This window comes from Salvelinus fontinalis, chromosome 18 (assembly GCF_029448725.1).
Source record: "Salvelinus fontinalis isolate EN_2023a chromosome 18, ASM2944872v1, whole genome shotgun sequence".
Lineage (NCBI taxonomy): Eukaryota > Metazoa > Chordata > Actinopteri > Salmoniformes > Salmonidae > Salvelinus > Salvelinus fontinalis.
In genome coordinates this window covers 48,118,336-48,142,811 of record NC_074682.1, presented here as the reverse complement: position 1 = coordinate 48,142,811, position 24,476 = coordinate 48,118,336, and the positions used below count along the sequence as shown (strand labels likewise).

At 41.7% G+C, this 24,476-nt stretch overlaps 1 protein-coding gene and 1 pseudogene across 1 annotated transcript; both read right to left on the bottom strand.

Annotated features, from left to right (window-relative positions):
• Positions 1–279: 279 nt before the first annotated feature.
• LOC129815998 (P2Y purinoceptor 1-like) lies at positions 280–1,996 on the bottom strand. Its single transcript, XM_055870199.1, has one exon. The coding sequence runs from the start codon at positions 1,873–1,875 to the stop codon at positions 856–858; it is 1,020 nt and encodes a 339-aa protein (XP_055726174.1). The 5' UTR covers positions 1,876–1,996; the 3' UTR covers positions 280–855.
• Positions 1,997–7,141: 5,145 nt separating this feature from the next.
• Positions 7,142–23,531, bottom strand: LOC129816047 (CCN family member 1-like; annotated as a pseudogene).
• Between the last annotated feature and the right edge of the window lie 945 nt (positions 23,532–24,476).

The window sequence follows — 24,476 nt, the reverse complement described above, 5'->3', positions numbered from 1 at the left end:
GCCCTATGGAGGAATAGGTTGGAATAGGTTGCCATTTGGGACGTAACACTATGTTTGCTCAGTCTTCTCAATAAAGTAAGCCTCAAGTCCCTGTTCTGTAACCCGCACCTGAAAAGCAACTGACCAGTCATATGACATTAATAAACATATAGGACATACATTTCCAGTGCATGTTTGTGTTGAGGGATTGTTCCCCTTAAGGGAATGAGTTGAAATCTTCTGTTTCCCCTGGGAAGACAATAATTGTGGAGGAGTAGATGGACAGTCCTTTGAGCTTGATACCTTTTTATTATTTATGGACAACAGAGATAAATAATTCAGCTAGTAGGCTATGTGTAATAAGCTGCTGGAATGCCTGTAATTCTTATGCAATATCTGAAATGCATATTGAGTTTGTTTATTTCAGTGACATAGCCCTGCATATCACTGACTAAATGAATGGAACAGTATTTCACTTTACACACGGGTATTTACACATTTCTATCTAAGATAGTTCTGGAAACCAGTAGTTAGCCCTGCACATCACTGACTAAATGAATGGAATAGTATTTCACTTTACACACGGGTATTTACACATTTCTATCTAAGATAGTTCTGGAAACCAGTAGTTAGCCCTACATATCACTGACTAAATGAATGGCACATTATTTCACTTTACACAAAGGCATTCAACCACAAAAAGGATCTCACGTTTACACAATAAAATACTCTGAGAATGATACATAAAGTGTAAAGAATAGCATATTTACATACTTACAGGCCTTTGGTACAATAATGGCGTAGACAACATCAAATACTAGAATAGCTGACAGTCAAGTTTTGGTTTTAAATAACTAGCTGGTCAAAGTTTACTGGTTAAGATTCTTCTGTTGCTGGATCTGCCTCTGGTGTATTGCGGTAAATCACAGCACCAGTCCATTGAACAAGAGACATCCTGGCTTGTTTGCTGAGATTATGAAAACGCATGATGAAATCATCATTTCCAACTAAGTAAATTAACGGGTTGATTGCGCTATTCATGCAAACCAGACCGCGGCTGATTTGATGAGCAACATAAATATCATCGAAGCTTGCTTTGCAGGTGCCTTCCATTTTCAAAATCCTTATTTTCAAATTTAGATTTCTCAAAACATGGTAAGGGATAAAGCAAATTGAGAACAACACAGTCAAGATGATGACTAGTTTTAGACATCGTTGTTTCAACAAAGTATTGACATTGGCTTTGGTGGCAAGGACCACTACTATATGTCCATAGCATGCCAGAATGATCAGTAATGGTATAACGAATCCGGTTATGGTCCAGCCAATACTGTACGGAAGGTAATCCTTGATAAAGTCGTCGGCTGTTGAGTCATAGCACGAATATGAGGAATTTTGCGCTGTCTTGTCAAAGAACATATCAGGAAGTATCTGAATGAAAACCAAAATCCAGACAATAAAACTTATTGCCACGGAGTGGAGAGTGTGGATTTTTCCCATCACTTTCATTGGGTGCACAATACCGAGGTATCGATAGATACTAATGCATGTCAGGAACCCAATGCTGCCATAGAGATTCAAATTGAAGCAGAATCTGGTGATCTTGCAGAATGTTTGTCCAAATATCCATTTACTGTTTAGCGCGTAATAGACAACCAAAAATGGTAAGGTAAATAAGTACAGCAAGTCAGCTATTCCAAGGTTGAGAATGAATATGTTTATACTCCCAATTTTCTTCCAGCTTGTACAAACAGTTTTTAACCCACAGAAGTTTGCAAATGTCCCGACGACAAACACCAGCATGAACACAGCAGGTAAAAATCTGTGCGTAAAACGAAGGTTAATTCCTTCACATGCGGTCATGTTGAGATCGTGTGTGCTGTTGTCATCTGACATTTTCCCCGTCTTTTTGTTGATCAAAGTTAAGTTTAAACACAAGCTATAGAATATGAATCGATGACGCCCAGAAGTGAATGAAATCAAACTTGGTCATGGAAACACATCGTAAATCGCAGCCGTCCACCATCATGTTGAGCATGGTGAAACCAAAGATATACACCCAGTGAGTACAGAAGTCCATGGACGTTGAAAAGACATAGACGTTTGGTAATTTGGCCCTGGCCTTGATTTTAACGTCCACAAATGTCATTTTTTTGGTCCGGACCGGCCTTGATTTCAAAGTCCACATACTTCCGGACTGAACCAATTATAGACATCTGTATTTGGTTCAGATTTGGTCTGGACTAGCCTTGACTTCACCCACTTGGGAGCAAGGCTCACCCACTGGGGAGCCAGGCCCAGCCAATCAGAATACGTTTTCCCCCACAAAAGGGCTTTATTACAGACAGAAATACTCCTCAGTTTCATCAGCTGTCTGGGTGGCTGGTCTCAGACGATCCCACAGGTGAAGAATGTGGAGGTCCTGAACTGGATGTGGAGGTCCTGAGCTGGCGTGGTTACACGTGGTCTGCGGTTTAGAGGCCAGTTGGATGTACTGCCAAATTCACTAAAATGACTTTGGAGGCAGCTTATGGTAGAGAAATTAACATTAAATTCTCTGGCAACATCTCTGGTGGACATTCGTGCAGTCAGCATGCCAATTGCACGCTCCCTCAAAACTTGAGACATCTGTGGCATTGTGCTGTGTGACAAAAGAGGGGCCTTTTATTGTCCCCAGCACAAGGTGCACCTGTGTAAGGATCATGCTGTTTAATCAACTTTGTGATATTCCACACCTGTCAGGTGGATGGATTATCTTAGCAAAGGAGAAATGCCCACTAACAGGGATGTAAACAAATTTGTATGCACCAAATTTGAGACCAATTTTTTTTTTTGTGCATCTGAAATATTTCTGGTATCTTTTATTTCACCTCATGAAACATGGGACCAACACTTTACATGTTGCGTTATTTTTTTGTTCAGTATAGATGTAAGTAAATGTATGTATGATTTAAAGATGGCCATAGAAACCATGACCAAAAAAAGGACGTCTTTCAACATCCGTAAAATACCTATTTTCAATGTCCGTATAACACTCAGAACCTAAAATGAACCTGATTCAAAATTCTGGAAATGAATTCTAAAATATGTATTTTCCATGTAATTTTGCTCATTGAGCGCTCACTTCCTGCGTGGGCACTTCCTTAATTCCATAGCTTACTGGAAGCAATGTGATACTGTATCCAAAAGGAAATTAGCAGAGCTAGAGTACAGTTATTACTGCAAGATATAAGTAACAATAGGCTATAAAGGCTTGAATGTGAGACTTTCAATATTTTATTGGTGATGTTTTAGTTATTATCAATACCAATCTACAAGACAGTAATCCAGGTGTCTTTTTGGCCATTGTATCATAACATAATAACGATATTACTATATAATATACAGTTTGAAGTCGGACGTTTACAAACACTTAGGTTGGAGTCTTAAAACTTGTTTTTCAACCACTTAACAAATTCCTTGTTAACAAACTATAGTTTTGGCAAGTCGGTTAGGACATCTACTTTGTGCATGACACAAGTCATTTTTCCAACAATTGTTTACAGACAGATTATCTTCTTATGGCTGCATTTCTTATTGAAAAACTGGAAAATATGTGCACATTTTCAAACGTCCTCTTAATCAATTTTTGCTCTTACAATATGCATATATTTACTACTATTGGATAGAAAACAGTCTCTAGTTTCTAAAAACGTTTGAATTATTTCTCTAAGTGGAACAGAACTATTTTTACAGCCCATTTCCTATCCGGAATTGAGATTTCCAAATGCGAGGTCTCTCTTTAAGAGCTTTTCTATAAAAGGGCATGTCACTTAGGACTGTAGAAACACGTCATACGCCTTCCTCTGGGTGTCATGCGGAAGTGCGAGCAGAAAGGACTTGAATATCTCGTCCAGGGACTGAACACAACATCTTGGAGTGAGACCTGCACACTTTATTTTTTTTTCTGGGCACGAAGTAGAACCTGGACTCGGCTCCTGGACAACGCTCGTTAAAGGTGAATATGATCTCTGGCTTCGATATTATTTGATACATGTCACAATATCATCCTAAAGTATGTTTTTTCAATATAGTTTAATTATATTATTGAAATTTATTCGGGACTTTAGACGTGATGCTTTGGAAGAATTGTTTGAAGAAAGAGAGGTTAGCGCCGCACGGCCAGTGTGCTTGCTAATTCAAGAGGGAAATAGTTCGTTCTGGATCCCAAACAAAGACTGTACTGGACAATGGACCCCTTTACAACATTCTGATGGAAGATCAACAAAGATAAGGACCCAATTTGGGATGCTTTTTCATATATCTGTCGAACTGTGCTATGCTACCGTTTGACTAGAATCAATGCTGCCGTGTGCTAACTAATGTAGTAAGCTAATATAACGATATAATGTGTTTTCGCTGTAAAACACTTCAAAAATCGGAAATATTGGCTCTATTCACACGATCTTTGTCTTTCATTAGCTATCCACCATATATTTTTCTGAAATGTTTTATGATGTGTAATTAGTAGTTGACGTTGGTGTCTGTATTTTCTCTGGCTACTCCCGTGCGATTTCAGACTGTAGCTATGATGGGAGCAGTAATGTAAAACTGATTTATAGCTAAAATATGCACATTTTTTGAACAAAACATAGATTTATTGTGTAACATGTTATAGGACTGTCATCTGAGGTAGTTTTTTCTAGGTTGGTTCTAGGTTAGTTAGGTTGGCTTGTGCATGCTACTTGAATCCTACTTGTGCTGTGAAAAATGTTAAAAAATGTCTGTTAAGTTCTGCTTTTCTGATGTATCAAATACTTATGTCATGCAATAAAATGCAAATTAATTACTTAAAAATCATACAATGTGATTTTCTGGATTTTGTTTTAGATTCCGTCTCTCACAGTTGAAGTGTACCTATGATAAAAAATTACAAACCTCTACATGCTTTGTAAGTAGGAAAACCTGCAAAATCATCAGTGTATCAAATACTTGTTCTCCCCACTGTATATCCACAGTAAAACGAGTCCTAAATCGACAACTTGAAAGGCCGCTCAGCAAGTGTAACAGATGTATAGTGTACTCTCCATGCGTTGTGTTTTCTAATAATAAATAACTTCGGCCAGTGGTCCCAGTTGAGCATCATTTATTTCTGCTGTTGTTAAATGGGAAACAGCACGTTAGTTGTGCAGGGCTTAACAGTGTTGATGGCTGTCGATGACAAAATCCCTTGCATCACATTTTCATACTGGGCGAACAAAATACAAAAATACAATACGAAATATAACATGTGTAAATACCTGTTGTTAAATGGGAAACAGCACGTTAGTTGTGCAGGGCTTAACAGTGTTGATGGCTGTCGATGACAAAATCTGTAGCATGAAGACAACTGTGTTAGCCGTGGCTTATGTGACCATGACATCGGTGTTTGCTAGCTAACACAATTATTTACAGCAATCATATGCCAAAGCACATCCCAGAAAGCCCCTCAATCCCTAACAGGTACCATTTACCCACACATGTATAAAATCAGTAACGTACAGCAAACTTGTACACATTGTAAAATAGAAAACAGTATTCAGAACGTGACCTACCCCTTGCATCACATTTTCATACTGGGAAGACCTGACGTTCGCGATCTCCCCCTATCTGCAAGTGGGGCCAATCACAACACCCCTTATTGTTATCAGAGTTGAACTAACCAATAAGAATGCTTGAACATCAAATACACATTTCTTTAGAGGCAAGTGGAAACATAACCAACCCTGTTACACAAGGAAGAAGCCACTGCTCCAAAATCGCCATAAAAAAGCCAGACTATGGTTTGCAACTGCACATGGGGACAAAGATCGTACTTTTTGGAGAAATGTCCTCTGGTCTGATAGAACAAAAATAGAACTGTTTGGCCATAATGACCATCGTTATGTTTGGAGGAAAAAGGGGGAGGCTTGCAAGCCCGAAGAACACCATCCCAACTGTGAAGCACGGGGGTGGCAGCATCATGTTGTGGGGGTGCTTTGCTGCAGGAGGGACTGGTGCACTTCACAAAATAGATGGCTTCATGAGGAATGAAAATGATGTGGATATATTGAAGTAACATCTCAAGACATCAGTCAGGAAGTTAAAGCTTGACCGCAAATGGGTCTTCCAAATGGACAGTAACCCCAAGCATACTTCCAAAGTTTTGGCAAAATGGCTTAAGGACAACAAAGTCAAGGTATTGGAGTGGCCATCACAAAGCCCTGACCTTAATCTTATAGAAAATTTGTGGGTAGAACTGAAAAAGCGTGTGCGAGCAAGGAGGCCTACAAACCTGACTCAGTTACACCAGCTCTGTCAGGAGGAATGGGCCAAAATTCACCCAACTTATTGTGGGAAGCTTGTGGAAGGCTACGTGAAACGTTTGACCCAAGTTAAACAATTTAAAGGCAATGCTACCAAACACTAATTGAGTGTATGTAAACTTCTGACCCACTGGGAATGTGATGAAAGATATAAAAGATGAAATAAATCATTCTCTCTACTATTATTCTGACATTTCACATTCTTAAAATAAAGTGGTGATCCTAACTGACCTAAAACAGGGAATTTCTACTAGGATTAAATGTCAGGAATTGTGAAAAACTGAGTTTAAACGTATTTGGTTAAGGTGTATGTAAACTTCCGACTTCAACTGTAATTGATAACATTTTATAGGAATTATGACTCACAGCTAAGCTTGCAGACAAAGGTCATTTGGAATTCACAGTAACCTATTCTTACTTACAGGAACTACCTACTGTAGTTTCAGTTCCATATTTACTTTGAGGTAACTGACACAGCTGCAATAGACTTCCACCTCAGTATCCACCACCATCCATCAATTAGTGTGTTTATTTTTTTTTTCTCTCTCTAACATTTTCTAAGAATCTTGAAGATATTTCAATTAAACGGACCCAATCATTGGTCAAAAATTAACATTGTTATTACACATTGAAATGTATTTGAAGTAATGCAAAGAATTTGACCATGTTTACAGGGTCAAAATTAATGGTGCTTTTTCAACAGTGGAGGAACCACGCAGTGCAAGTTTGATTTAATCCTACCCTTCGATTCGCTGCTTAGATCGTTGTCCAGTATCTTCACTGACAGGGCCTGCTTACCTCTGGCGTTGGGGCTGTTTCCCTCTTCATGGTCCTATACTTTAAAGCCAGGGTATGGCTCTCCTGTAGGCTGTGACTGGGGACAGTTGTAGTGGTGGCAGGAGCAGGACTCAATCATCATCACCTGCTGGTGGCTCTTCCTGCCCTGGGGGCAATGAAAGGCCATGTGGACAGTCTGGTGCAGTACCGGCTGCAGCAGCGGCCGTCCGGACACTGTAGGCCACAGAACCGGGGTCTACAGACCCGCGTGCTGAAACAGCCCTGGTGCTCCAGACAAATGGGTAAAGGAGACCTATAGCTGCTCTTGCAGGTACCCGTTCCCTTGAATAGACATACTGTGCATAGCCTAGTGGGCATCAGACAGTTATTGATAACATTGAATGATTCTGATTGATCTCTCGCATGAACTTGTATTTGATCAATATGAACTATGAAATATTAACTTTCACTGCTGTTCTTCATAACACAATTCTTCTGATGGTATAGATGTATGATCAATTGATGGTCAATGTAAGTAAAGTTAAATCTAAGTAAAGGTACAATTGTAAACCATATCAAGTAATTATTCCCATTTGCCAAAAAGTGAGGTAAGAGAATGAAATGCACAAACTGTCCATCCATCTGGAGTGGCAATCCATCCTACCTGAACCATCCATCTGGAGTGGCAATCCATCCTACCTGAACCACCCGTCTGGAGTGGCAATCCATCCTATCTGAACCACCCGTCTGGAGTGGCAATCCATCCTACCTGAACCAACCGTCTGGAGTGGCAATCCATCCTACCTGAACCATCCATCTGGAGTGGCAATCCATCCTACCTGAACCACCCGTCTGGAGTGGCAATCCATCCTATCTGAACCACCCGTCTGGAGTGGCAATCCATCCTACCTGAACCAACCGTCTGGAGTGGCAATCCATCCTACCTGAACCAACCGTCTGGAGTGGCAATCCATCCTACCTGAACCATCCGTCTGGAGTGGCAATCCATCCTACCTGAACCATCCGTCTGGAGTGGCAATCCATCCTACCTGAACCAACCTCAAAACAAAGCCGGCAGACAGTTTGAGCAGTAAGAGTATTTGCAAAGTGTTTGAGGTAAAGAAAGGTGAAGATAGCTCCCACTCACCTCATGCGACCTGCTGTGCTGCAAGACAGTGGCCTGGCATAGCCTGACCTGGCACAGTCTGGTCTGGGTCTACGAGCGGCAGGCCAAGTTCTGGTTTGAGCTGCGGGTGAAGATACCTGGACCACAGCTGTGGGAGCAGAGGCTCCAGTCTGGGATCTGCTCGATGCAGTTTGGAGCTTAGGTACTGGCCCTGAGAGTGAGCTGCATCACCACCAAAGTCCTGACGCAACCTCCCTCTCTGGTGGTCTCTCCACTGGGTCGTGTTGAAAGACAAGGGCAATGTGATGCCTTTTGGCCTTTTGTATACTCATGGGGTTTGGCATGTGACGTTATTGTGGTTGGATATGGCTTTGCTAATACACACAAAGGACATTTTATGAATAATTAATTAAAAACATGTATTGTTCATTGACCAGTTTAATGTAACTAAATTTAATTTAAAACATGTAATCAAAATAATCCCCAAAAGTTATTATTTACCATGAGAGGGCCATAAACAATAACTAGTAATGCTGCATACTCAAAGAAAGCCTGAAATCTCACCTTTCTGGTAAAAATAGTTATACATTGCTGAGATGTAGTCACAGGACACAAGCTCAAGTATACAGTACAAATATGATAAAAATATAAAATATTTTATATTATGTATTTCCTATTCAACAAAACTGTATGAATAAGGCTTGGAATTACTTATATGCTTTCTTAATATAGAATAATACCAAAGCTCTGACGAAGGCCAAGAGGCCGATACGTAAAGCTTAATAAAGAACAGTGATACTAGCAAGAGCAGCGTGCCGGTTTCCCTTTTCTCACGTTATTCAGTTGTTTACATGCACCTGAAACTAAGACATTTTGAATTTTAAATATAGTATAATCAAACTATAGAATGACTGACTAAAATATTTCACCTTCCTTTACCAACTGTAAAATACATATTTGTATGTTTAGTGCATATTTTCTAACATGCTGGACATACCGCTCGTGCGTCCGAGTGTCCAAGTGTCCGAGTGTCCAAGTGTCCGAGTGCGTCCGAATGTCAGAGTGCCCCATCACACGCATGTTGATTTGTCCATCCACACCAGACGCGATCAGGACACGCAGGTTGAAATATCAAAACGAACTCTGGACCAACTATATTCATTTGGGGACTGGTCGAAAAGCAAACATTTGTCAATTTAGCTAATTTGTCCTGAAATATAAACATTGGGTTGTTACTTTACCTGAAATGCAGGTCCTCTACTCCAACAGTTAATCCACAGATAAAAGGGTAAACCAATTTTGTTTCTAGTAATCTCTCCTCCTTCAGGCTTCTTCTTTATATGGAGGTTCGCAACCAACTTTAAGGTGCATTACCACCACCAACTGGACTGGAGTGTGGACCTCAGTTCATCTTTCAATCACCCACGTGGGTATTTGCTCCTAAAGATCAATGAGGAGATGGGAGAGGAAGGATTTGCAAGGCGTCAAGCGTCACTAATAGAACCCAGTTCTATTTTAGCACCTGGCTACGCAGACGCTCATTGACTCGTGCGAGCAGTGTGGGTGCAATGATTGAATAACATGTATGTGTAAATGTATTTTGCAACTCTCGCGCACATGATGCGAGCGGTGTGGTCAACATGTAATGGTCTCTCTTGAGCAAAGCGTCTACCCCTGTCTCTGTGGACGTCTCACAGATCTCTAGCTTGGCTCCCTGAACTCGTTAGGAACTCACCTTTTATCTCAATTTTACCTTGTCCGTCTATGACAAACAGAAAGGATTTTTGTTTAAAATGTAAAATTGCTGGCTATAAATTGATCTCTGTGTGTGCTACAGCGACGAAACCTCTCTCTCCAGTTGCACTACGATGTAAGGATTCTATTAGTGGCTGTGATGTAGGGTTCAGCCAGGAGTTGAAGAGCCAATGGAAATGGTAGGAGCGACATCCCAGCTTCAATTGGTGTCAGATTTCACATCCTGCTGTGCCCGTGAGAATCAGGGTGACTGCTCAATGCAAGCCATTTCAATCTATGCTGTCCACAGATCGATTTATAAGCAAAAATGCTGGTCGGAATCGGTACTGGAACCACGCAGGTCCCCAAAACAGGGTCTTTACATCTAGAAGGTTTTAAATAGGAATATTGTGGTTTCAAATGCTTTATTACATTTGACTGCAGGATTCAATACAGCCTGTCTACTGCTGTGCTGTAACTACTGGACTCCTTGCACACACTCCACGCCTTTGAAGCATCTACAGTAGGCTAGCTGCAAAAACGCCTAATACTTTACTTGAAGAGGGTATCCGTACATAAGGCATTCATAACACCTTCATGAAACCAGTCATAACATGTGTTAAGAACGTTGTTATGAATGATACTGTAACATTCATAAACTGTTAATGACTGCTTTCATAAAGGTGTTATGAATGCTTTATGTATAACCTGGTTCAATTAAAGTGTTAACCAAAAACAGAGTCTCAATGATGTTATTACTCCATTGGAATGCTACTGTGTAAACAATGCCTTGCAGGTTCAATTGAACTGCGCCCTTTTGTCAAACAGGAAATATCTGAAATGCATCCTAATTCCTCTGTGTTGTGCGCTTCAAGATGTTTTGCCGTGGCAAACAAGCAGTACATGTCTTTGCAGCACCTAAGTTATTTCAAGACTTTAAGCAAGTAGTTACTACATATTTTCAACATTTTGGGATAGTTCTCTGTGTATTTTGTTGCTTATGTTTACGTCTGTGCTAGTAATACACACATATACAGTGCAGTGTTGTAAGTTACAGTATATGAATGTTTAGCTAATGTGGGGTAACTAGTAGGCTACAGCTGTCAGTGTTCAGAAAGTTAACATTCAGCAATTTGAAATCAATTAACGCAGTTAGATTTTTGTACTTTAAAACTTCTTGTCAATATGGGGGCGCTGTTTCACCATTGGAAAAAATAGTGCCCAAATTAAACTGCCTTGTACTCAATTCTTGCTCGTACAATATGCATATTATTATTACTATTGGATAGAAAACACTCTCTAGTTTCTAAAACCGTTTGAATTATTTCTCTGAGTGAAACAGAACTCTTTCTGCAGCACATTTCCTGTCAGGGAGTGAGATTTCAGAAATCGAGGTCCCTGTTCTAAGGTTGGTTTATAAGTCCCCATGTAAGCCATCGGGCAACATGCACTGCATACGCCTTCCTCTAGATGTCAGTAAGCGGTGAGAATTTGAATGGAGTCGATTGCGCAATCTGGGACCTTATATAAGACCGTGGAACAGGAAGTACCGTCCTTTTCAACGGTGCGCCTGGCCCAAGAAGACATCACAATGACGTCCTGCAAACACTTTCGTTTTAGTAGTTCTATATCTCCGGTCATGTTTTTATTCGTTATAGGTGTTAAAGACATCATAAGGTAGTTAATTTAAACCGACTTATAGCAGTTTATAGCAGTTTATTGCGATTTTCCTGGATTTCTTTGTGACGCGCTTCCACTAGTTGGGCACCTCTCCATTGGGTGGCTAACGTTTAGCGGCTAATTCGACAGGACAAGAGGACATCTTTCAGCCAAAAGACGATTGTTTTGAAGAAAGGACACCTTGCCCAAGATTCTGATGGAAGCTCAGCTAATAGTAAGCAGTCTTTATGCTGTTAATTCATTGTTCTGTTGAAAAAAGTAAAATGCATGAGACACCATTTCTTGCAGTGTAGCCTTGCGTTATCGCAGCCTGTATTGCGTAGTAACGATAATTTTAAAAATGTAATTCAGCGATTGCATTAAGAACTAATTTGTCTTTCAATTGCTGTCCAACCTGTATTTTTTTAGTCAAGTTTATGAATAGTTTTCGATAAGAATAGGTGCCCTTCCAAGATGGCGCCGGACAGATTGCTTGAGACTTTGAACACTATTCTCAATGTATAAGCACGATTTGTGCCGCTAAATATGCACATTTTCGAACAAACTCTATATGAATTGTGTAATATGATGTTACAGGACTGTCATCTGAAGAATTCTGAGAAGGTTAGTGAAAAAATTAATATTTTGGTGGTTTATACGTTATTGCTATGTTTGGCTTGAATCAATGCTGTTGTAATGTTTGCTATTGTGCTAAGCTAATATAACGCTATTTTGTGTTTTCGCTGTAAAACACTTAGAAAATCTGAAATATTGTCTTGATTCACAAGATCTGTGTCTTTCATCTGCTGCACGCTGTGTATTTTTAAGAAATGTTTTATGATGAGTAATTAGCTAATACACGATGGTCTCTGTAGTTATTCTAGTCGTTTTAGTGAGAGTTGTGATGGGGGCTGCAATAGTGAACTCTGATTTATACCTGAAATGTGCAAATGTTTCTAACAAAACCTATGCTATGCAATAAATATGTTATCAGACTGTCATCTGATGAGGTTGTTTCTTGGTTAGTGGCTATTTATATCTTTATTTGGTCGAATTTGTGATAGCTGCTGATGGAGTAAAAAAAATGGTGGAGTATGGAAGTGGTGTCTTTTGCTAACGTGGTTAGCTAATAGATTTACATATTATGTCTTCCCTGTAAAACATTTTAAAAATCAGAAATGATGGCTTTATTCACAAGATGTGTATCTTTCATTTGGTGTCTTGGACTTGTGATTTCATGAACACTTTCTTATATGATATCCCTGTGGCTTTCGGCTAGGCTATGCTAGTCAGCTTTTGTGATGGGGGTGCTCCCGGATCCGGGTTTGGTAGGCGTTAGAGGTTAACTCAAAACGAACAAGTGTTATTATCAATCTGTTAATGTTACACAAAAGATTACCACAATTTGCAGATAGCCTGTTGGCTATCGTAAAGGTGTAAGAAATTATAGCTAGCTAAGTTACTTACTGCAGAGTAGGGCTAGCCATGATCTAACTAGTAATTTGGGCTGGTAGTTGATTTTAAGGTACAGTTAGGATAATGGGGATTTGTAATTAAGATTACACTAAAATGTGGGTAATTGGATGCTTAGATGAAACCACAGACTGTCTTATTTTCGAATAGGGTCAATTAAACATGAAAAGAAAGGTAGAGATATCAGACTTATTTTTAAAGAAGCACAAACAGGCAGATCAGGTGCAAACAGACCCCAGCCCTTGCATCACCACCAGACCCCAGAGCAGCTCCCTACCTGAGGCTAGTCAGAGTCAGTGTGGTCAGACTTCACAAGGACCCAGTCTACCACCACCATGTCAGAGCATCTACCAGGAAAACTGTCAGTCACATGCCCAGTTCAGAATGTAAGTTTAGCTTCAGCTTGTAATAGATGATTTTGTCAGATTAAGCCTCACTTTAAAATGTTGGTTGTTGATTCATGTGTGTTCTTGTTTTGATGGTTGTGGCATTTTTATTGTGATTATACACTAATGGTTCTTGTGTTATTTTAATGTAATAGGAATGACACAGAGACCTCTGGCTCTGAGCAAGACAGTGAGCCAGAGCTGCCAGGAGATGTCATCGAGCCCCTCCCAACTGCATCAAGCACCAGATATGCTGTTCCAAAAGGACCCAGTGGTAGGCCAGGCCTATACTTTACAATACACATTTTAGTTAGCAGCTGTTAGTATCTAATATTGTGGATCCCTTAATTATACATTTCCATAGAGATATGACACATTATTTATGGAAAGAGGTTGAAGAGATTGCAGAGCACTGGAAAATAAGTGTACAAACAGTGTGTAAAAGGACAGCCTAAAACAAGCTTAAGATTTCACGACTCATTGATGATGAGCACTGTAGGACAGAAAAATAGTGACCAAAGTAATGGTGAGAGCTTCCAAAGAGCTATCTTTTATCAGGTGCTTGACAGTCTCACAGCTGAGCTGCAGAGTTGTTTTTCATAGAATAATTGCGAGATAATGCAAGGGGTCCAGTCTCTCAACCCAAAGAGTACAACAGTCTTTAGTGAGGAGCCTCTGTTTGCCTTTGCTCAGACCTTTGAGTCAGATTTAGAGGACCTCAAACATGAGGTTCATCACACCAAGCAGCTTCTTGATAGGAGAGAGAAAAGTGAAAAGAACAGAACGTCTACTCTCCTTGACTTTGTTGTTTTTATTTATTTAACCTTTATTTAACCAGGAAGGGCTCATTGAGATTTAATATATATTTTTCAAGAGCGTCCTGGCCAAGATAGGCAGCACCAAGTCATTACAAAAATTACAAACAGACATGAAAAACTACAAGTAATCTAGTAAAAACCATTGAATTCACAAGAGTATAACAAAATCAAAAACAGCAAAAATAAAAACATTGACAGGTCAGAGAATCAGCCTCAAAATCCTTCCTCAGTGATTTAAAAACACCAATCGGGACAAGTTCTTCCAGTTTAAAAGTATTTTGTAAGGTGTTCCAAGACGATGGCACAGAGTACATAAAAGACCTTTTACCAAATTCAGTTCGGACATTTGGAACAGTTAGCAGGATAAAGTCCAGCGAACGAAGAGAGTACCCACCACATTTCTGAACAATAAAAATGCCCAAATAAAAAGGTAGTAAACCCAAAATGGCTTTGTAAATAAAAGTATACCAGTGACTGAGCCTACGAGTGACATGAAGGCCAGCCAACCCTGGTATACAAAGTGCAGTGGTGCGTAAGGGTTTTGCAGTTTAAAATAAATCTCAAAGGGCCATGGTAAAGAGTGTCAATTGATCTCAAACACTGAGCGGAAGCATTCATATATAAAATATCCCCATAGTCTAGTAAAGGCATAAATGTAGCTGATACTAGCCTCCTTCTGGCTTCAAAAGAAAAACAGGCCTTATTCCTAAAATAAAATCCCAATTCCAGCTTCAATTTTTTTGTAAGTTGTTGAATATGCAATTTAAAAGAGGCCGTCATCAATTAGAATTCCAAGATATTTCTATGAGGTTTCAACCTCAATCTCTTTGCCCTGACAGGTAGTAATAGGTGAAAGGTTCAGAGGTCTATTTCTTGCATTAGAAAACACCATTAGTTTAGTTTTGTCAGTATTGAGGATAAGCTTCAATTGACACAAGGTATGTTGAACAGTATAAAAAGCAGTTTGCAAGTTCTGGAAAGCTTTTGTAAGAGATGAGGCACAACAGTAAATAACAGTATCATCAGCATAAAAATGAAGTTGTGCATTTTGGACATTTTTGTCTAAATCATTTATATATATAGTGAATAAGAGAGGACCAAGTACAGAGCCTTGGGACACACCATTAAGGGCAGACAATTTAACAGACATAAGCCCATCAAATTGAGTGCACTGAGTTCTATCAGACAGATAGTTAGCAAACCATGCAACTGCATGCTCCGAAAGACCTACACTCAACAATCTCTGCCTTAGTATAGCATGATCAACTGTATCAAAAGCCTTAGAGAGATCAATAAAAAGTGAGACACAGTGCTGTTTTTTGTCAAGGGCTTCAGTGATATCATTTAAAAACTTCATGGCTGCTGTAATTGTGCTATGCTTCTTCCTGAAGCCCGATTTGGTACATTGATAAAATAGAGTTAGTAAATAAAAACTATTTTAGCTGTTCACTTACAAGGGTTTCAAGTATTTTCACCAGGGGTGACAGCTTTGAGATTGGCCTATAATTATTTAAAAGAGTTGGATCTCCCCCTTTTAAAACTGGTAGGACAAATGCTGATTTCCAGATCTTTGGAATTTCATTACATTCCAGGGTTAGATTGAACAGATATGTAAGTGGTTCAGCTATGAAATCAGCTGCCAGATTTAAAAAGCAGGGATCCAAAAGATCAGGACCTGCAGGCTTTCTTTGATCTAAGGATTTCAGGGCTTTATGTACCACCTGCACTGAGAATGGCAAAAAGCTACAAGTTTGACCAGCTCTCACTGGTTCATCCACACAGGGTTGTACAGAGACAGAGGACACTGGTTCACCCACACAGGGTTGTACAGAGACAGAGGACACTGAATCAAACAGCCTACCAGATGTTACAAAGTGCTCATTGAAACAATTTCAGTTTTGTAATATATAGCAACAGAGTCCTTCAAAACACATGACGGTAATTCATTAACATTACTGTTACCAGACATAGACTTAATAGCATTCCAAAACTTTCTAGGGTCATTCAGGTTATCAGTGGTACCAGACATAAAATATTCAGACTTGGCCTTCCTGAGAAGAAAATAACACTTGTTTCTATAGCTGCCTAAAAATAAGCCAATCAGCATCAGAACAAGATTTCCTTGCTTTAGCCCAGGCTAGATTACGGTCGTGAATAATACAAGACAGCTCAGAAGAAAACCATGGATTATCCCGCCATTTAACCCTGAACCTGCGGAATGGGGCATGTTTGTTTACTATTTGGAAAAAAAACATCATGAAAGAATATCCAGGCAGTTTCCACATCAGGGATAAACTCAATCTTATTCCAGTCAAAATAAAACAAATCATGAAAGAAAGCCTGCTCATTAAAACTCTTCAAATTTCTCTTACGAATAAGACGTGGGTTTGTCTTTGGAACCTTAGTATTTTTAACAGCAACAACAGCACAATGGCCGCTTAAATCATTACAAAAAACACCAACCGCAGAATATTTATGTGGAACATTTGTCAATATCAAATCAATCAGGGTAGATTTATCTGGGCATTTAAGATTTGGGCGAGTGGGTGAGTTAATCAACTGGGTAAGATTCATAGAATTACAAAACATTTTTAAATCATCAGACACCGGCTTTAACCAACACCAGTTGAGATCACCAATCAAGATCATTTCACTGTAAAGAAGTTTACACATAAGGTGCGTCAATGAAGAAAATGCATCACCGAGAGCAGGGGGGGTCTATAACAGCCAATCACAGTTATAGATAGGCCCTTTGAAACCTCAATATTCAAAGCAAGAAATTCCAACTGTTTACAAATAGTTTCAGACTTTGCCACACTTACATGGCACTTAGATTTTACATATATAGCCACACCCCCACCTCTACAAGTAAGTTTCCAGACAATACAAAACAGTCATTTAAAACCATTAGACTTTGGTAGTGACACAAATTCGTACTGTTCAAATCATGCCACAAATGCATCGGCACTTGGACGAGTGGACCGAGTAAAAAAGAGCGAGTTCCTGCAGACAAAATGTCTAATGGACGGGAGAGCACATTTGTACAGATGTACTCGCCCTGCGACAGAGTTCAGTAAAGTCAGTGCACAAAGCAATACCACGTAAATTGTCATTTTCTCTGACAAAAAAAAAATACAAAAAATAAGAGGCCAACGAAGGTAAGGGGAGAGAGGGACAGCGTGTAGCGGCTGTCTAATGCCTCCTCCTCGGATGAGGAGAAGGAGTAAGGGTCGGACCAAAATGCAGCGTTGTATGTAGATATAATGAATTTAATAAATGAAAGACGAAACACGAAGAACACTTGAATTGATTACAAAATAACAAACGACGTAGACTGACCTGAACAAGAACTTACATAAACACGAAGAACGCATGAAACAGGAACAGGCTACCTAAACGAACGAACAAACGAAACAGTCCCGTGTGGTGCAAACAGACACAGACACAGGAACAATCACCCACAAACAAACAGTGAGAACAGCCTACCTTAATATGGTTCTCAATCAGAGGAAACGTCAAACACCTGCCTCTAATTGAGAACCATATCAGACAACACATTTAACCCAACATAGAAACACATAACATAGAATGCCCACCCCAACTCATGCCCTGACCAACTAAACACATACAAAAACAACAGAAAACAGGTCAGGAACGTGACACAGCGTGTATGTATGAGTCTGAATGTGAGTGTTATTAGTAGGTTATTAGTAGGTTAAAATGTAGGTTAGTAGTACATATTAGTAGGTTAAAATGTACTAGTCACAGACAAACGACTTGACATTCTGCCATCTTGGAATGCAACAGATGTGTTTCTAGAACCTTATAAAGAGGTCTTCCATGAGCTATTTCTACTCTGTAAAATTTCTGTTGTTACACCAGTCAGCAGTGCTTCTTGTGAGAGAAGCTTCTCAGCTTTAAAACTGATTAAAACCCACCTTAGGACAACAATGGTTGATGACAGGTTAACTTGGAATTCTCAGTGTTGAGTCAAGGAGGGCACGCTCCCTCAACATGGAAACATTTAGCCAGTTCTCACCAGAACTGCAGAATTATGCTGTTTTAAATCTTCCTAGGATCATTTGGTATTGAGGCGGTCCCTCTGGTCATGATTAAAACCTGCACTGTGTACTAGCTAGTACACTTACATTCTAAAATTATAAATACAAAGGGTATCATGTCACACAGATTAAATTTGGTCTTGATTAGGCTAATTCCAAAACATAATATATATGATATATGATACTGTACGTTTGTAATATTGATAGGCACCAAAATAATTTATATTTTTCAGGTCCATTTCTGCGTCATACCTGGTATGTCAAATTGCAGTGCTTTTTTTTAATGTACTTTTTTTGTAAATAGAGTATGGGAGTCTGATCCATGGGCCGCTCCTCTGTGTCATACAGCCCGGACAGTGCGTCTGCCTTCATATTCTGGGAACCTGGTCTGTAGGACAGGGTAAACACAAAACGGGTAAAGAACATGGCCCACCTTGCCTGACGAGGATTCAGTCTCCTCGCTGCCCGGATGTACTCCAGGTTGCGGTGGTCAGTCCAGATGAAAAAAAGGGTGTTTAGCCCCCTCAAGTCAATGTCTCCACGCCTTCAAAGCTTTAACCACAGCCAACAACTCCCTGTGCCCCACATCATAGTTCCGAGCTTCTTCGATGTGGCGTGCACCAGCACTGAGAGAGCACAGCTCCTATCCCAGACTCGGACGAGTCCACCTCCACTAAACAGAGCTCTTAGTTGCCCAAAAGCCCTGTCCGACCACTGCAGACAGGCCAAAACCCCGGATAAATCTCTGGTAGTAATTGGCAAACCCTAAAAACCGCTGCACCTCTTTTACCGTGGTGGGAGTCGGCCAATTACGCACGGCTGAAATGCGGTCACTCTCCATCTCCACCCCTAATGTGGAAATGCGATACCCTAGGAAGTAGACAACCTGCTGAAAGAACAGGCCTTTCTCAGCCTTGACGTACAGGTCATGCTCCAAAAGTCATCCAAGTACCCTGCGCACCAAGGACACATGCTCGGCGCGTGTAGCGGAGTATATCAGAATGTCATCGATATACACCACTACAACCTGCCCGTGCAGGTCCCTGAAGATCTCGTCCACAAAGGATTGGAAGACTGATGGAGCATTCATCAACCCGTACGGCATGACGAGGTACTGGTGGTATTGAGTCGCCTTCTTTTTACGGTAGCACCAACGGAAATTCCTACACACCTCCCCGAGCACTCTCGCGACCACCCGGTGAGAGCCCTCTGTTGCCATGAAATGGTGTGGTCATGATGAGCTAACCAGGGAAGGCCTAGCACCACGGGAAATGCAGCAGAGTCAATGAGGAAGAGACTGATTTTCTCCTCGTGACCCCCCTGCGTCACCATGGCCAGGGAGATGGTGGCTTCCCTGATTAGCCCGGACCCTAATGGTCGACTATCCAGAGCGTGTACTGGGAAAGGTCTAACCACAGGAATAATGGGGATCCCTAAAATAAGGGCGAACGCTCTGTCGATAAAATTCCCAGCCACGCCTGAATCGACGAGCGCCTTATGCGGGGAAAACTCAGGAAAACAAACAGGTGGACAACAGAGGACTCTGGATGAGAGTGGTGCAAACTCACCTGGGGTGACGCGAGAGTGCCCTGCCTGCTGCCTCGATTCCCAGAGGGACCAACCTGGCACCGACCGGCAGTGTGCCCTCTGCGGCCACAGATGGTGCCCGTGACGGCCCCTCCTCCAGCCTCCCTAAGCGCAGCCTTTCCCAGCTCCATGGGCACCGGAGCGGGGGTGCTGGAAGATGATACTGACAGGTCCCTCTCTGGACGTCCGCGGGGGACCAGCAGGTTATCTAACCGGATAGACAGATCCACCAGTTGGTCAAAGGTGATGGTGGCATCCCTGCAGGCCAACTCCCGTCGGACGTCCTCGTGCAGGCTGCATCGGTAGTGATCGATAAGTGCCCTGTCATTCCATCCTGCTCCGGCGGCCAAGGTCTGGAATTCCAGGGCGAACTCCTGGGGGCTCCTCGTCCCCTGCCTCAAGTGGAAGAGCCATTCCCCCGCCACTCTACCCTCCGGTGGATGGTCGAAGACAGCCCGGGAAGCGGCGGGTGAACTCCTCGAAATGGTACAACGCCGCGTCTCCTTCTCCCCACACGGCGTTTGCCCACTCCAGAGCTCTCCCCGAGAGGCATGAGATGAGGGCGGACACCCTCTCCCTTACCGAGGGAGCTGGGTGAACGGTGGCCAGGTATAGGTCCAGCTGTAATAGGAACCCCTGGCACCATGCTGCCGTCCCATCATCCTCCCTGGGAAGGGAGAGACGCATCCCAAAACAAAACATCGCTAGTTTGCTTCCCATGAGGCTCTCAAAACATTGTTTCTGTTTTTCCACAGTATTTTAAGCTTTCCTACAGCCTTATGCTAACCTTAACCTCACATGTGTTATGCCTTGACTGAACCCTAGAGGTTCTTGCATTGTGCAAGTTAAAGTTGGACCATGGAATGTCATGATTTGATGAGCAAATGAGCCCTGCATCTTGGTCGTGCATTTGGAAATATGCTAATTAAGCATGTGTCACCCAATTATTAATTCAAATAGGAAAAAGTTGAAGTCTTATTTGCCTTTCGCCTATTGAGTACTGTCCTACTGCTATGGTGTCTGGGTAACTGTTGTTGCCTAGGCTGTCACAGACCCATTCCCTGCAGCACCTCCCTGGCTAATGCACTAGCTGGGGGTTGGGGCAGTTGGCTGCGGCAGGCACCTGGAGGTCATTACTGCACAGTGACACGCAGGTCACCCCACCAACCAGGCAGAGGCACAGCTGTGCACACGACTGCTGGAATGTCTGGCCCTCCTCGAAGCGCATGCCGTACAGTTCACAGCCCAGCGAGTTCCGGCCTGGGCACAGAGAGAGGAGTAGACAGGTAGTGAGACGGGGAGGGGAAGAGTGAACTTTGATCAGTTTAGTGGGTGAAGCAAATGGATATTGTATGTGGTTAAGGGAGAAGATACTGTATGGCTAACCCTATATTAACATCAATGCTGATAATGCTTGTTGTATCCGTCAGGAGATTGTGGGATTATTACCCTTGGCTGCTGTTCACAATACAACAGAATTTGGAAGTAGTTAGGCTATGTTCCTATTATTTATGGAGTAGGGTGATCAACATTGGTGTCACGTTCTGACCTTTATTTCCTTTGTTTTGTCTTTATTTAGTATGGTCGGGGCGTGAGTTGGGGTGGGCAGTCTGTGTTTTTTTTATGTTGGGGTTTTGAGTTTGGCCTGGTATCATACTTAGGTAGCCTGGGTTTCACTTTTGGTTTGTGGGTGTTTGTTTCCGTGTGAGTGTTTGTTGCCACACGGTACTGTTTCGTTCGTTTCACGTTTATTGATTTGTATTTTGTAGTGTTCAGTTTATGTCTTTAAATAAACATTATGGACACTTACCACGCTGCATATTGGTCCTCCGATCCTTCTCGCTTCTCCTCGTCAGAAGAGGAGGATGACAGCTGTTACAATTGGTCTCAGTAAAAGACTTGATGTGCATGAAAAAATAGGATACACTCTTACATCTCACTCAAATCTAGCTCTTATTGTCATTATCATGTTCACACAATGGAAATAATTTGACTGTCACACACAAACCTCTCTGTTCAGCCTTCAACCTCCTGCCTGGCACACACCTAGCAGTAGCTCCGCTTGTCCAGCACCTCTGGACAAGGAGGTGCTGTGGGCACCTCTGGGGCACCTCTGGAAGGCAGTGTGGCACGGGCCAGGGGCAGGCGTGGCATGGGACCCCCACACAGCTGGCACCACACCTAACACAGAGGGGTTTACAGTAGGATGATGAACTGCAGTATCCAGCTGCTTTTTGTTGACTGTACGGTGTAAGGCTTTTTTGTGTGCGACTGTACTGTATATCTTATTGTACTTTGTGTATATTTGTTTGATTAACTTGTTGCAAGGATTGATGCTGGTAGATGAGAAGCCAGTACAGGGAGTGAACATTGAATTAGCAATGGAAATGGAACAGGACAGCGTCTGGCCTTGAACACATAAGGACATTAATGCGTGGGAGCCTGGCGAGCCAGCTGAGGCATGGGAGCCTGACGATCATGCTGAGGCATGAAAGCCCGACGATCCCGCTGAGGCGTGGGTTTTCGACGAACTGGTTGAGGCGTGGGAGTCTGATGGGCCGGCTGAAGTATGACGTGGGGTGGGCGCCACTCGAGCCAGCTAAGGAGTGGAAGCCTGACGTGCTAAAGCAAAAGCACTCAGACCCGACGTCAACAACCAAAACAAAAACAAAAACTCCCTGATGCTTCTTTTAGTGGTGTCAGCATTCTGTAAGGATCAACGCTGGTAGATGAGAAGCAAGTACAGGGAGTGAACATTTAATTAGCAACGGACAAGGAACAGGACAGGACAGCATCTGGACATGAACACATAACAACATTAATGCTGACACAGGCAACAGACTGAGGAGCAGACAGAAATAGGGAAGGCAATCAACAAAGTGAAAGGGTCCAGGTGAATCCAGTGAGCGCTAATGATGATGACAGGTGTGCGTAATGAAGAGCAGCCTGGCGCCCTCGAGAGCCAGAGAGAGCGGGTGCAGGCGTAACACTTACAGGGACAATGTTACAGGGAATCCTCCTACCGGAATGTAACTTTCCCAAAATTCCGGTTCAAGGCTTTCTGGAGTCAGCAGGGAATTAGCCACAAAGGAATCCTCCTACCTGAATTTTTAACCCAGGATTTCTAAAAAAAAATAAGAATTTCTGGAAAGTTTCGGGAATGCTTGCAACCCTACTAATACAGTAAAAAATGTTCAAACTTTTGGGATGGTGTATTTCGATTGCAAATAATTTAATCCAGGATTCTGAACTAGATGTGCTAATTCTCATGGGAAACAAAAAGATTTGCGGAAGGTTCCACCGAGCCCCGTCAGTAAATTACACCATGATCATCACACAGGATGTATTGCACTAATATTCATATTACCCACATGAAAAATAAGCTGGTCATTTACAGCATCACTTCCACCTTTGTGCTGTTGTAATTTCCTTTAGACTGTTGCTGTGTAGCCAAAATACATAACCCCAAAGGAGTTCTGCTAATTCTGTGCAATATAGGTCTTCAATCTCTTGCCTCCTGCAGTCAAAGATATGTTTTGCAATACACAACTCCCCAACGTCTCACCATAGAGCACCTCAACCCCCAGCATCCCTGTGACCGCGAACATCCAGCCGTGTGCTTTCAACTCTAACACAGGGCTCTATTTTTAGAACGTTTAGTATCAGTTTGTGAACCACCTTATTGTCACGGCTGTTGAAGGAAGAGGACCAAGGTGCAGCGTGGTGAGCTTACATATTACTTTATTATTGGAAATGCAGACAAAAACAATAAACACTACAAAACAAACCGTGAAGCTAAAGGCTATGTGCCATAAACAAAGTCAACTACCCACAACGAAAGGAGGGGAAAAGGGCTACCTAAGTATGGTTCCCAATCAGAGACAACGATAGACAGCTGTCCCTGATTGGGAACCATACCCGGCCAAAACATAGAAACACAAAATCATAGAAAACAAAACATAGAATATAGAACATAGAATGCCCACCCAAATCACACCCTGACCAAACCCAAAATAGAGCCATAAAAAGCTCTCTAAGGTCAGAGCGTGACACTATTTTCGCCAGCCAAAAGCTGGCGATCAGGCTGAACTTTCCATCAACTGTCCATTTTCTTCCAAGAACAAGATAAAAAAAATGTAAGATGATTGATAACTTGAATTCGTGAGGAAATTCATGAGTTTGTCAGGCTTCACCTGAGTGATGATACATAACAACAAGGAACTAACGAGCATAGCGTCTCTTTGGTCCATCTTCAGGGGTTAGCCAGTTTCTTCTCTCTCTCTATCTCAGGAAAGCTGCAATGCCATTTATGGTGGTGTGTTAGCAAACTGATTGCCTCCGTCCATTCATTTATCAAGTCTGCCTTCTGATGTCACAGATGGTGGACTATAATATAAATAGTTACTGGACAGGAATCAAAAATAGTTCTAATTCCACATTCCTGCTACCCAATCAATCATCAATCAAATGTATTTAGAAAGCCCTTCTTACATCAGCTGATGTCACAAAGTGCTGTACAGAAACCCAACCTTAAACCCCAAACAGCAAGCAAT